The 14,232-nt window shown below is 36.4% G+C and overlaps 1 protein-coding gene across 1 annotated transcript in view; it reads left to right on the top strand.

Annotated features, from left to right (window-relative positions):
- The first annotated feature begins 142 nt into the window (after positions 1-142).
- The window catches only part of LOC140229548 (2-Hydroxyacid oxidase 1-like), an 88,530-nt gene continuing 74,440 nt past the window's right edge, over positions 143-14,232 (top strand). The window contains exon 1 of the mRNA XM_072309795.1: positions 143-285. Coding sequence (XP_072165896.1) covers positions 143-285 — 143 coding nt within the window. The remainder of the gene's footprint in view (positions 286-14,232) is intronic.

Here is a 14,232-nt window from a genome sequence, read left to right as displayed (position 1 = left end):
CAACAACAACAACAACAAAAATGGTGAGGAGTGGTTTTGGTGCCGGTGACGCCATGTTGTTTCAGCGTTGACACATTACCCAGGTGAATTTTGTTGATTGACGAAAAATTTTGCAAAAGTTCCGCCCGTGAAGGAAAGCATAATGTTGGCTAGGAGTAAGAGAATGTGTGTGGACGACTTTGAACGAGATGCCAAGCAGTTCATCGAACCAATGATGTACAGGTATTACCAGGGAGGTGCCGATGAAGAGATTACCCTACGCGACAGCCGTGAAGCGTTCAGGCGGTAAGTCCACAGTAATCATTAATCTTATATTCATTGTATAATATCGGTGTGGATTTATGCAGCGCTCTTTAAACACGTTATGGTTCCGCGGGGCACTTCACTACGACGAGCTGTGACGGAAAAGCACTACATGAATGAACTAGACTTGGAATTTGTCAAGACTGACAAATTAGGTGATCCGATTTTTTTTTAATCAATGATTCGAGTCCTGATCGCAATAGGCATGACCATATAGGTTTCATCTGTGTTTAGAGACATTGGACGTGTGATATTTGGATTCTCATTTAGAAAAGAGAGTCAGGTCTGCTATCTTTGTTACCAAATTCGGTATACACTATAACGAAGATACAGAATGAAGTATATTTGACCATTGACCCAACTTTGCACAGCCAAGATGGCATCTGAGCAAAAAGAGGTTATTTTGTGAAATGATTCTTGTAACATGGCCTTTGCGTGTGCAAAATATGGGAAAGATAGGACATGTATTCACCAAGATACAGGTTAAAACATTTATGACCTTTGACCCTAATTTACATACCCAAGATGGTGTCTGATCAAGTAGTTGTTATTTTATGAAATAATGTACGTGACATAAATTAAACATGTGCAAAATATGGGGATGATAGGGGCTGTTTTTCTTGAGTTATTGCAAAGAAAGTTGCAGAGAGAAAGAAATATCTCAATACATCGAAGATAAGTTTGATGTCAACCAAGTTTTTTGACGTGATCTCGGCGTCGTATGAAAAAATGGAGAATCACTGATGATAGCCCAAAGTCTCAGCTACAATATATTAAAATCTGGGAGAAATTTACAGAAGAGTAAGTGAGGTAGTGCTCGATAAAGACCGTCATGTCAATTTTCATTTCCAGAAAAATTCCCTCCCATAGAGATAACACGTAAACTGGTTAAATTTGACAAGGTTACATTATATCCATTTTCAAGTGGTGAAGACATCATCCGATTAAAACTTTGATTAACAAAACTTAAAGAGTATTACATTGGCTACAACATACTAATATCTGGAAGAAATTCACCGAAGGGTAATTGAGCTAGTCGTCGATAAAGACAATCATGTCAATTTTCACATCTAGAAAAATTCCCTCCCATAGAGATAACACGTCATAATGAAGATAAAGAAAGAAGTACATATGACCTTTGACCCTACTTTGCACAGACAAGATGGCGTCTGAGCAAAAAGTGGTTATTTTGTGAAATGATTCTTGTAACATGGTCTTTACGTATGCAAAAGATGGGAAAGATAAGACATGTATTCACCAAGATACAGGATGAAACATTTTTGACCTTTGACCCTAATTTACATACCCAAGAAGGTGCCCGATCAAGTAGTTGTTATTTTATGAAATAATGTACGTGACATAAACTAAACATGTGCAAAATATAGGGCTGATAGAGCTTGTTTTCCTTGAGTTATTGCAAAGAAAGTTGCAGAAAGAAAGGAATATGAAAATACATGGAAGATAAGCTTTAATTTCAACCAAGTTTTTGGGCATGATGCCGACTCCATATGAAAAAACGAAGGGCACATTTACGATAGCCCAAAGTCTCAGCTACAACATACTAAAATATGGGAGAAATTCACCGAAGCATAAGTGAGCTAGTGCTCGATAAAGATAGTCATGTCAGTTTTCATTTCCAGAAAAACTGCACTCCCATAGAGATAACACGTAAACTGGTCAAATTTAACAATGTTACTTTTAATCCCTTTTTACGAGGTGATGCCGTCATCCAATCAAATTGTTGTTATCATATATCTGAAAGAGCATTTAATAAGCTACAACATATTGAAATTTGGACGAAAATCAACTAAGAATAAGTGAGATATACTTGAATGAACTTGAAATTTGATGACGTCATTTTGAAAATTTACTTTTTTAACTTTATTAAGAAATTTGATATATTTTAATCATTTCTCCAGCATTGCCAACCCATGAAATGACTTGTACAACTCATCAGCTTTCAGAATATGTAAAGAAAATGGGGGGTCACCGTCCATCCTGACGAGTAAAATCGGATTTAAAATTGGCGTTTTTTTGGCATCGTTGCACTGTATATCGCCATTGACGCGCGCGCGGAATTTCAACTTTGACGGGCCCGTATGACGTCATATTGAGTCGGATTGACTTAAAACTTGGTAGAAATATTCCTTGACATTTTAGGCATACGATAAGTGTGAAAAAACGGGAAATTTCCATTGCATATGAGCTGTGTGTGCGAATATGTGCGCGCGCGTACGCGTCCGTCCAATTTTTTCAATTTTTCAAAAAATGCTCCAAATGGTCTGAAACGTGTGCAAAAAAAATTTGAGCTCGATTTGAGCATACAAATTTTCAACGCGCGCGTACGCGCACGTTTTAAGAGAAAATATGAATTTTGAGAATATGAGTAGAATCCGCATAACTTGAAATATATGTGACGTAAATTTCATTGAAAAATTCCATTCCATTGATGAGATATGATTGAGAATGTGTTTTCATATAATGACGTCATAGTGACGTCACGGTCGACTGATCACAATGATTTTATTAGACCCGTCGTCTTTGGGACATGATACATATATGGTATAATTTTGACATTGATAGGAAGAATACTTTCTGAGCTAATCGATACACAAAATTTGTCCAGAAATAAAGAAAGAAGAAGAACTAGAGATTGTAATTTGTCATCACTGACAAATTAAGGTGATCCGATTTTTTTAAATCAATGATACGAGTCCTGATACTGCAAAGTCTCAGCTACAACATATTAAAATCTGAGAGAAATTCACAGAAGCATAAGTAAGATAGTGCTCGATAAAGAGAGTCATATCAATTTTCACATGTAAAAAATTCCCTCCCATAGAGATAACACGTCATAGCGAAGATAGAAAAAGAAGTACATATGATCTTTGACCCCACTTTGCACAGACAAGATGGCATCTGAGCAAAATATTGTTATTTTATGAAATGATCCCTGTAACATGGTCTTTACGTGTGCAAAATATTGGAAAGATAGGACATGTATTCACCAAGATACAGGATGAAACATGTATGACCTTTGACCCTGATTTACATACCCAAGATGGCGTCTGATCAAGTAGTTGTTATTTTATGAAAAAATGTTTGTGACATGAACTGAACATGTGCAAAATATGGTGGTGATAGGGTATGTTTTTCTTGAGTTATTGCACAGAAAGTTGCAGAAAGAAAGAAATATTTCAATACATCGAAGATAAGCTTTAATTTCAACCAAGTTTTTTCACGTGATCCCGACAACATATGAAAAAACAAAGGGCACACCGACGATAGCCCTATGTCTCAGCTACAACATATTAAAATCTTAGAGAAATTCACCGAAGCATAAGTGAGCTAGTGCTCGATAAAGATAGTCATATCAATTTTAATTTCCATAAAAATTGCACTCCCATAGAGATTACACGTAAACTCGTCAAATTTGACAAGGTTACCTTCAATCCATTTTTTCGAGGTGATGTCAATATCTAATAAAAATTGTGTAATTACATTTATGAAAGAACATTTTATAAGCTACAACATATTGCAATTTGGGTGAAAATTGGCAAAGGATAAGTAAGATACGCTCGAGTAAACTTGAAATTTGATGACGTCATTTTGAAAATTTACTTTTTTTACTTTATTAAGAAATTTGATATCTTTTAATCATTTTGTCAGCATAGCCAGCCCATGAAATGACATGTACAACTCATCAGCTTTCAGAATATGTCAAGAAAACGGGGGGTCACCGTCCATCCTGACGAGTAAAATCCGATTTAAAATTGGCGGTTTTTTGGCATAATTGCACTGTATATCGCCATTGACGCGCGCGCGGAATTTCAACTTTGACGGGCCCGTATGACGTCATATTGAGTCGGATTGACTTGAAACTTGGTAGAAATATTCCTTGTCATTTCAGCCATCCGATCAAAGTAAAGAAACGGGAAATTTCTATTGCATATGAGCTGTGCGTGCGTATATGCGCGCGCGCGTACGCGTCCGTCCAATTTTTGCAATTTTTCAAAAAATGCTCCAAATGGTCTGAAACGTGTGCAAAAAAAATTTGAGCTCGATTTGAGCATACAAATATTTCAACGCGCGCGTACGCGCGCGTTTTGAGATTAAAATGAATTTTGAGAATATGAGTAGAATTCACTTGATTTATAATATATGTGACGTAAATTTCATTGAAATATTCCATTCCATTAATGAGATATGCATGAAAATGTGTTTTCATATAATGACGTCATAGTGACGTCACGGTCGACTGATCACTATGATTTTATAAGATCTGTCGTCTTTGCGACATGATACATATATGGTATAATTTTGAAATTGATAGGCTGCGGACTTTCTGAGCTAACCTCTGCACAACTTTTGTCCAGAAATAAACAATCAGTACAGATACAGAAGGTGATCCGAAGGATATTCGGATCACCTAACTAGACTTGGAATTTGTCAAGACTGACAAATTAGGTGATCCGATTTGTTTTAATCGATGATTCGAGTCCTGATCGCAATAGGCATGACCATATAGGTTTCATCTGTGTTTAGAGACATTGGCCGTGTGATGTTTGGATTCCCATTTAGAAAAGAGTCAGGTCTGCCATCTTTGGTACCAAATTCGGTATACACTATAACGAAGATACAGAATGAAGTATATTTGACCATTGACCCAACTTTGCACAGCCAAGAGTGCATCTGAGCAAAAAGTGGTTATTTTGTGAAATGATTCTTGTAACATGGTCTTTGCGTGTGGAAAATATGGGAAAGATAGGACATGTATTCACCAAGATACAGGTTGAAACATTTATGACCTTTGACCCTAATTTACATACCCAAGATGGTGTCTGATCAAGTAGTTGTTATTTATGAAATAATGTACGTGACATGAACTAAACATGTGCAAAATATGGGCGTGATAGGGGCTGGTTTTCTTGACTTATTGCAAAGAAAGTTGCAGAAAGAAAGAAATATCTCAATACATCGAAGATAAGGATAATTTCAACCAAGTTTTTTGACGTGATATCGGCGCCGTATGAAAAAATGGAGGGTGTAGTCACGATAGCCCAAAGTCTGAGCTACAACATATTAAAATCTGGGAGAAATTCACAAAAGAGTAAGTGAGCTAGTGTTCGATAAAGACCGTCATGTCAATTTTCATTTCCAGAAAAATTCCCTCCCATAGAGAAAACACGTAAACTGGTTAAATTTGACAAGGTTACATTATATCCATTTTCACGTGGTGAAGACATCATCCGATTAAAACTTTGATTAACAAAACTTAAAGAGTATTACATTGGTTACAACATACTAAAATCTGGAAGAAATTCACCGAAGGGTAATTGAGCTAGTCGTCGATAAAGACAATCATGTCAATTTTCAAATCTAGAAAAATTCCCTCCCATAGAGATAACACGTCATAACGAAGATAAAGAAAGAAGTACATATGACCTTTGACCCTACTTTGCACAGACAAGATGGCGTCTGAGCAAAAAGTGGTTAGTTTGTGAAATGATTCTTGTAACATGGTCTTTACGTATGCAAAATATGGGAAAGATAAGACATGTATTCACCAAGATACAGGATGAAACATTTTTGACCTTTGACCCTAATTTACATACCCAAGAAGGTGCCCGATCAAGTAGTTGTTATTTTATGAAATAATGTACGTGACATAAACTAAACATGTGCAAAATATTGGGCTGATAGAGCTTGTTATTCTTGAGTTATTGCAAAGAAAGTTGCAGAAAGAAAGGAATATGAAAATACATGGAAGATAAGCTTTAATTTCAACCAAGTTTTTGGGCATGATGCCGACTCCGTATGAAAAAACGAAGGGCACAATCACGATAGCCCAAAGTCTCAGCTACAACATACTAAAATATGGGAGAAATTCACCGAAGCATAAGTGAGCTAGTGCTCGATAAAGATAGTCATGTCAGTTTTCATTTCCAGAAAAACTGCACTCCCATAGAGATAACACGTAAACTGGTCAAATTTAACAATGTTACTTTTAATCCCTTTTTACGAGGTGATGCCGTCATCCAGTCAAATTGTTGTTATTATATATCTGAAAGACCATTTAATAAGCTACAACATATTGAAATTTGGACGAAAATCAATTAAAGAATAAGTGAGATATGCTTGAATGAACTTGAAATTTGATGACGTCATTTTGAAAATTTACTTTTTTAACTTTACTAAGAAATTTGATATATTTTAATCATTTTTCCAGCATTGCCAACCCATGAAATGACATGTACAACTCATCAGCTTTCAGAATATGTAAAGAAAATGGGGGGTCACCGTCCATCCTGACGAGTAAAATCGGATTTGAAATTGGCAGTTTTTTGGCATTGTTGCACTGTATATCGCCATTGACGCGCGCGCGGAATTTCAACTTTGACGGGCCCGTATGACGTCATTTTGAGTCGGATTGACTTGAAACTTGGTAGAAATATTCCTTGACATTTCAGACATCCGATCAAAGTGAAAAAACGGGAAATTTTCATTGCATATGAGCTGTGCGTGCGTATATGCGCGCGCGCGTACGCGTCCGTCCGATTTTTTCAATTTTTCAAAAAATGCTCTAAATGGTCTGAAACGTGTGCAAAAAAATTTTGAGCTCGATTGGAGCATACAAATATTTCAACGCGCGCTTACGCGCACGGCTTAAGGGTACATATGAATTTTGAGAACATAAGTAGAATCAGCTTGATTTGAACTATACGTGACGTAAATTTCATTGAAAAATTCCATTCCATTAATTAGATATTAGTGAGAATGTGTTTTCATATAATGACGTCATAGTGACGTCATGGTCGACTGATCACTATGATTTTATTAGATTTGTCGTCTTTGGGACATGATACATATATGGTATAAATTTGGCATTGATAGGATGAGGACTTTCTGAGCTAACCTCTACACAACATTTGAGGAGAAAGAACTTTTTGTGACAACGGGAAGTTTAACACTAGACTCGGAATTTGTCAAGACTGACAAATTAGGTGATCCGATCTTTTTTTAATCAATGATTTGAGTCCTGATCCCAATATAGGCATCTGACGATAGCGCAAAGTCTCAGCTACAACATATTAAAATCTGGAAGAAATTCACGGAAGGTTAAGTGAGCTAGTGCTCGATAAAGACAATCATGTCAATTTTCACATCTAGAAAAATTTCCTCCCATAGAGATAACACGTCATAACGAAGATACAAAAAGAAGTACATGACCTTTGACCCCCACTTTGCACAGACAAGATGGCATCTGAGCAAAAAGTGGTTATCTTGTGAAATGATCCTTGTAACATGGTCTTTACGTGTGCAAAATATGGTAAAGATAGGACATGTATTCACCAAGATACCAGATAAAACATATATGACCTTTGACCCTAATTTACATACCCAAGATGGAGTCTGATCAAGTAGTTGTTATCTTGTGAAATAATGTACGTGACGTGAACTAGACATGTGCAAAATATGGTGGTGATAGCGTATGTTTTTCTTGAGTTATTGCAAAGAAAGTTGCAGAAACAAAGACATATTTCAATACATCGAAGATAAGCTTTAATTTCAACCAAGTTTTTGGACGTGATGCCGACTGCGTATGAAAAAACGAAGGGCACACTTACGATAGCCCAAAGTCTCAGCTACAACATACTAAAATATTGGAGAAATTCACCGAAGCATAAGTGAGCTATTGCTCGATAAAGATAGTCATGTCAGTTTTCATTTCCAGAAAAACTGCACTCCCATAGAGATAACACGTAAACTGGTCAAATTTGACAATGTTACTTTTGATCCCTTTTTACGAGGTGATGCCTTCATCCAATCAAAATGTTGTTATCATATGAATGAAAGACCATTTAATAAGCTACAACATATTGAAATTTGGATAAAAATCAACAAAAGAATAAGTGAGATATGCTTGAGTGAACTTAAAATTCGATGACGTCATTTTGAAAATTTACTTTTTTTACTTTATTAAGAAATTTGATATCTTTTCATCATTTTTCCAGCATCGCCAACCCATGAAATGACATGTACAACTCATCAGCTTTCAGAATATGTAAAAAAAATGGGGGGTCACCGTCCATTTTGACGAGTAAACTCGGATTCAAAATTGGCATTTTTTTTGCATTGTTGCGCTGTATATCGCCATTGATGCGCGCGCGGAATTTCAACTTTGACGGGCCCGTGTGACGTCATATTGAGTCGGATTGACTTGAAACTTGGTAGAAATATTCCTTCACATTTCAGGCATCCGATAAATGTGAAAAAACGGGAAATTTCTATTGCATATGAGCTGTGGGTGCGTATATGTGCGCGCGCGTACGCGTCCGTCCAATTTTTTCAATTTTTCAAAAAATGCTCCAATTGGTCTGAAACGTGTGCAAAAAAAATTTGAGCTCGATTTGAGCATACAAATATTTCAACGCGCGCGTACGCGCACGTATCAAGAGAAACTATGAATTTTGATTATATGAGTAGAATGCGCTTGACTTGAAATATATGTGACATAAATTTCATTGAAACTTTTCTTTCCATTAAAGAGATATGATTGAGAATGTGTTTTCATATAATGACGTCATAGTGACGTCACGGTCAACTAATCACTATGATTTTATTAGGAGGATCGTCTTTGGGACATGATACATGTATGGTATAATTTTGACATTGATAGGAAAAGGACTTTCAATAGATTAGCGATACACAACTTTTGCGGAGAAAGAAGAAGAAAAAGAAGAAGAAGAACAAAGAATCAGTACAGATACAGAAGGTGATCCGAGAGGATACTCGGATCACCTAACTAGACCCGGAATTTGTCAAGACTGACAAATTAGGTGATCCGATTTTTTTTTTTTTTTAATCAATGATTCGAGTCCTGATCACAATAGGCAATGACCATAAGGTTTCATCCTTGTTTAGAGACATTGGCCGTGTGATATTTGGATTCTCATTTAGAAAAGGGAGTGAGACCTGCCATCTTTGGTACCGAATTCCGTATACACTAATGGAAATACAGAATGAAGTATATTTGACCTTTGACCTCACTTTGCACACCCAAAATGGCGTCTAAGCAAAAAGTGATTATTTTATGAAATGATTCTTGTAACATGGTCTTTGCGTGTGCAAAATATGGGAAAGATAGGACATGTATTCACCAAGATACTGGATGAAACATTTATGACCTTTGACCCTAATTTACATACCCAAGATGGTGTCCGATCAAGTAGTTGTTATTTTATGAAATAATGTACGTGACATGTACTAAACATGTGCAAAATATGGGATTGATAGCCATTGTTGTTGTTCATCTATTGCACAGAAAGTAGAAAGAAGGAAAAATAAAGAAAAAATTATGTTATTTTATAGAAATTTGAAGGGGAAGCATAAAAAAATCAGAAAAAGATAAAGTAAGGAAAGGGAGATTACGATTAACTAAAGAAAAAGAAGAAAAAAAGTGTTTAAAAAAATAAAAAAAAATATTGGCAGGGGTGAGCCTCGAACCAGGGACCTTAGGATTACGAGTCGGATGCGCTACGCAATGACCTATTTCATTCTCCATAGGCCCTGTGTATTAAGCAAAATGACGCTCCATCGAAGCCTCGTGCCATTTTCAACCAAGTTTTTCGACGTGATGCCGACATCGTATGAAAAAAATGGAGGGCACACTTACGATAGCCCAAAGTCTCAGCTACAACATACTAAAATCTGGGAGAAATTCACCGAAGCATAAGTGAGCTAGTGCTCGAAAAAGAGAGTCATGTCAATTAAACACTGCCAGAAAAACTGCTCTCCCATAGAGATAACACGTACACTGGTCAAATTTGACAATATTACTTTCAATCCATTTTTACGAGGTGATGCCGTCATCCAATCAAAATGTTGTAATTACATTAATGAAAGATCATATAATAAGCTACAACATACTGAAATCTGGGTGTAAATTGGCGAAGGATAAGTGAGATACGCTTGAGTGAACTTGAAATTTGATGACGTCATTTTGAAAATTTACTTTTTTTACTTTATTAAGATATTTGATATCTTTTAATCATTTTTCCAGCATCGCCAACCCATGAAATAACATATTCAACTCATCAGCTTTCAGAATATGTAAAGAAAATGGGGGGTCACCGTCCATCCTGACGAGTAAAATCGGATTTAAAATTGGCATTTTTTTGGCATCGTTGCACTGTATATCGCCATTGACGCGCGCGCGGAATTTCAACTTTGACGGGCCCGTATGACGTCATATTAAGTCGGATTGACTTGAAACTTGGTAGAAATATTCCTTGACATTTCAGGCATCCGAGAAATGTAAAAAAACGGGAAATTTCTATTGCATATGAGCTGTGTGTGCGAATATGTGCGCGCGCGTACGCGTCCGTCCAATTTTTTCAATTTTTCAAAAAATGCTTCAAATGGTCTGAAACGTGTGCAAAAAAAATTTGAGCTCGATTTGAGCATACAAATATTTCAACGCGCGCGTACGCGCGCGTTTTGAGATAAAAATGAATTCTGAGAATATGAGTAGAATTCACTTGACTTGAAATATGTGTGACGTAAATTTCATTGAAGAATTCCATTCTATTAATGAGATATGCATGAAAATGTGTTTTCATATAATGACGTCATAGTGACGTCACGGTCGACTGATCACTATGATTTTACTTGCGCTGTCGTCTTTGCGACATGATACATATATGGTATAAGTTTGACATTGAGAGGCAATGCACTTTCTGAGCTAACCTCTGCACAAATTTTGTCCAGAAATAAAGAAGATTAAAAAGAAGAACAAAGAATCAGTACAGATACAGAAGGTGATCCGAGAGGATACTCGGATCACCTAACTAGACTCGGAATTTGTCAAGACTGACAAATTAGGTGATCCGATTTTTTTTTAATCAATGATTCGAGTCCTGATCGCAATAGGCATGACCATATAGGTTTCATCTGTGTTTAGAGACATTGGCCGTGTGATATTTGGATTCTCATTTAGAAAAGGGATTCAGACCTGCCATCTTAGGTACCGAATTCCGTATACACTATCGAAGATACAGAATGAAGTATATTTGACCATTGACCCCACTTTGCACCCCCAAGATGGCATCTGGGCAAAAAGTAGTTATTTTGTGAAATGATTCTTGTAACATGGTCTTTGCGTGTGCAAAATATGGGAAAGATAAGACATGTATTCACCAAGATACAGGATGAAACATTTATGACCTTTGACCCTAATTTACATACACAAGATGGTGTCTGATCAAGTAGTTGTTATTTTATGAAATAATGTACGTAACATGAACTAAATATGTGCAAAATATGGGGGTCATAGGGGCTGTTTTTCTTGAGTTGTTGCAAAGAAAGTTGGAAAAAGAAAGAAATAGGAAAATACATCGAAGATAAGCTTTAATTTCAACCACGTTTTTGGACGTGATCCCGACACCATTTGAAGACAAAGGGCACACGTACGATAGCGCAAAGTTTCAGCTACAACATATTAAAATCTGGAAGGAATTCACCGAAGGGTAAGTGAGTTAGTGCTCGATAAAGACAATCATGTCAATTTTCACATATAGAGAAATCCTCTCCCATAGACATAGCACGTCACAACGAAGATAAAGAAAGAAGTACATATGACCTTTGACCCCACTTTGCACAGAGAAGATGGCATCTGAGCAAAAAGTGGTTATTTTGTGAAATGATCCTTGTAAAATGGTCTTTACGTGTGCAAAATATGGGAAAGATAGGACATGTATTTACCAAGATACAGGATGAAACATTTATGACCTTTGACCCTAATTTACATACCCAAGATGACGTCTGATAAAGTAGTTGTTATTTTATGAAATAATATACGTGACATGAACTAAACATGTGCAAAATATGGTGGTGATAGGGTATGTTTTTCTTGAGTTATTGCAAAGAAAGTTGCAGAAAGAAAGAAATATTTCAATACATCGAAGATAAGCTTTAATTTCAACCATGTTTTTGGACGTGATGCCGACTCCGTATGGAAAAACGGAGGGCACATTCACGATAGCCCAAAGTCTCAGCTACAACATACTAAAATATGGGAGAAATTCACCGAAGCATAAGTGAGCTAGTGCTCGATAAAGATAGTCATGTCAGTTTTCATTTCCAGAAAAACTGCACTCCCATAGAGATAACACGTAAACTGGTCAAATTTGACAATGTTACTTTCAATCCCTTTTTACGAGGTGATGCCGTCATCCAATCAAAATGTTGTTATTATATGAATGAAAGAACATTTAATAAGCTACAACATATTGAAATTTGGATGAAAATAAACAAAAGAATAAGTGAGATACGCTTGAGTAAAATTGAAATTTGATGACGTCATTTTGAAAATTTACTTTTTTTACTTTAGTAAGAAATTCGATATCTTGTAATCAGTTTTTCAGCATTGCCAACCCATGAAATGACATGTTCAACTCATCAGCTTTCAAAATATGTCAAGAAAATGGGGGGTCACCGTCCATCCTAACGAGTAAAATCGGATTGAAAATTGGCGGTTTTTTGGCATAGTTGCACTGTATATCGCCATTGACGCGCGCGCGGAATTTCAACTTTGACGGGCCCGTATGACGTCATATTGAGTCGGATTGACTTGAAACTTGGTAGAAATATTCCCTGACATTTCAGGCATCCGATAAGTGTGAAAAAACGGGAAATTTCTATTGCACATGAGCTGTGCGTGCGTATATGTGCGCGCGCGTACGCGTCCGTCCAATTTTTTCAATTTTTCAAGAAATGCTCCAAATGATCTGAAACGTGTGCAAAAAAATTTTGAGCTCGATCTGAGCATAGAAATATTTCAACGCGCGCGTACGCGCGCGTTTTAAGATAAATATGAATTCTGAGAATATGAGTAAAATGCACATAAGTTGAAATGTATGTGACGTAAATTTCAGTGCAAAATTCTATTCCATTAATGAGATATGAATGAAAATGTGTTTTCATATAATGACGTCATAGTGACGTCACGGTCGACTGATCACTATGATTTTATAAAATTTGTCGTCTTTGGGACATGATACATATATGGTATAAAGTTGACATTGATAGGAAGAGCACTTTCTGAGCTAATCGATACACAACTTTTGAGGAGAAATAAAGAAGAAGAAAAAGAAGAACACCCAAAGAATCCGTACAGATACAGAAGGTGATCCGAGAGGATACTCGGATCACCTAACTAGAGATTGTAATTTGTCATCACTGACAAATTAAGGTGATCCGATTTTTTTTTAAATCAATGATTCGAGTCCTGATCGCAATAGGCATGACCATACAAGTTTCATCTGTGTTTAGAGACATTGGCCGTGTGATGTTTGCATTCTCATTTAGAAAAGGGAGTCATATCTGCCATCTTTGGTACCAAATTCTGTATACACTGAATAACGAAGATACAGCAATGAATACATATGACCTTTGACCCACCTTTGCACTCCCAAGATTGCATCTGATGAAATAGTGGTTATTTTGTGAAATGATTCTCGCGACATCGTCTATACGTGTGAAAAATATGGGAAAGATAGGACAGGTATTCACTAAGATACAAGATGAAACATTTATGACCTTTGACCCTAATTTACATACCCAAGATGTTGTCGGATCTATTAGTTGTTATTTTAGGAAATAATGTACGAGACATGAACTAAACATGTGCAAAATATGGGGGTGATAGGGCGTGTTTTTCTTGAGTTATTGCAAAGAAAGTTGCAGAAAGAAAGAAATATCTCAATACATAGAAGATAAGCTTTAAATTCAACCAATTTTTTATCGTGATCCCGACATCGTATGAAAAAACGAAGGCAACAAAACGATAGCGCAAAGTCTCAGCTACAACATATTAAAATCTGGGAGAAATTCACCGAAGGGTAAGTGAGCTAGTGCTCGATAAAGACA

Source organism: Diadema setosum, chromosome 6, assembly GCF_964275005.1.
Source record: "Diadema setosum chromosome 6, eeDiaSeto1, whole genome shotgun sequence".
NCBI classification, from domain to species: domain Eukaryota; kingdom Metazoa; phylum Echinodermata; class Echinoidea; order Diadematoida; family Diadematidae; genus Diadema; species Diadema setosum.
This window is presented reverse-complemented; position numbering and strand designations above follow the sequence as displayed.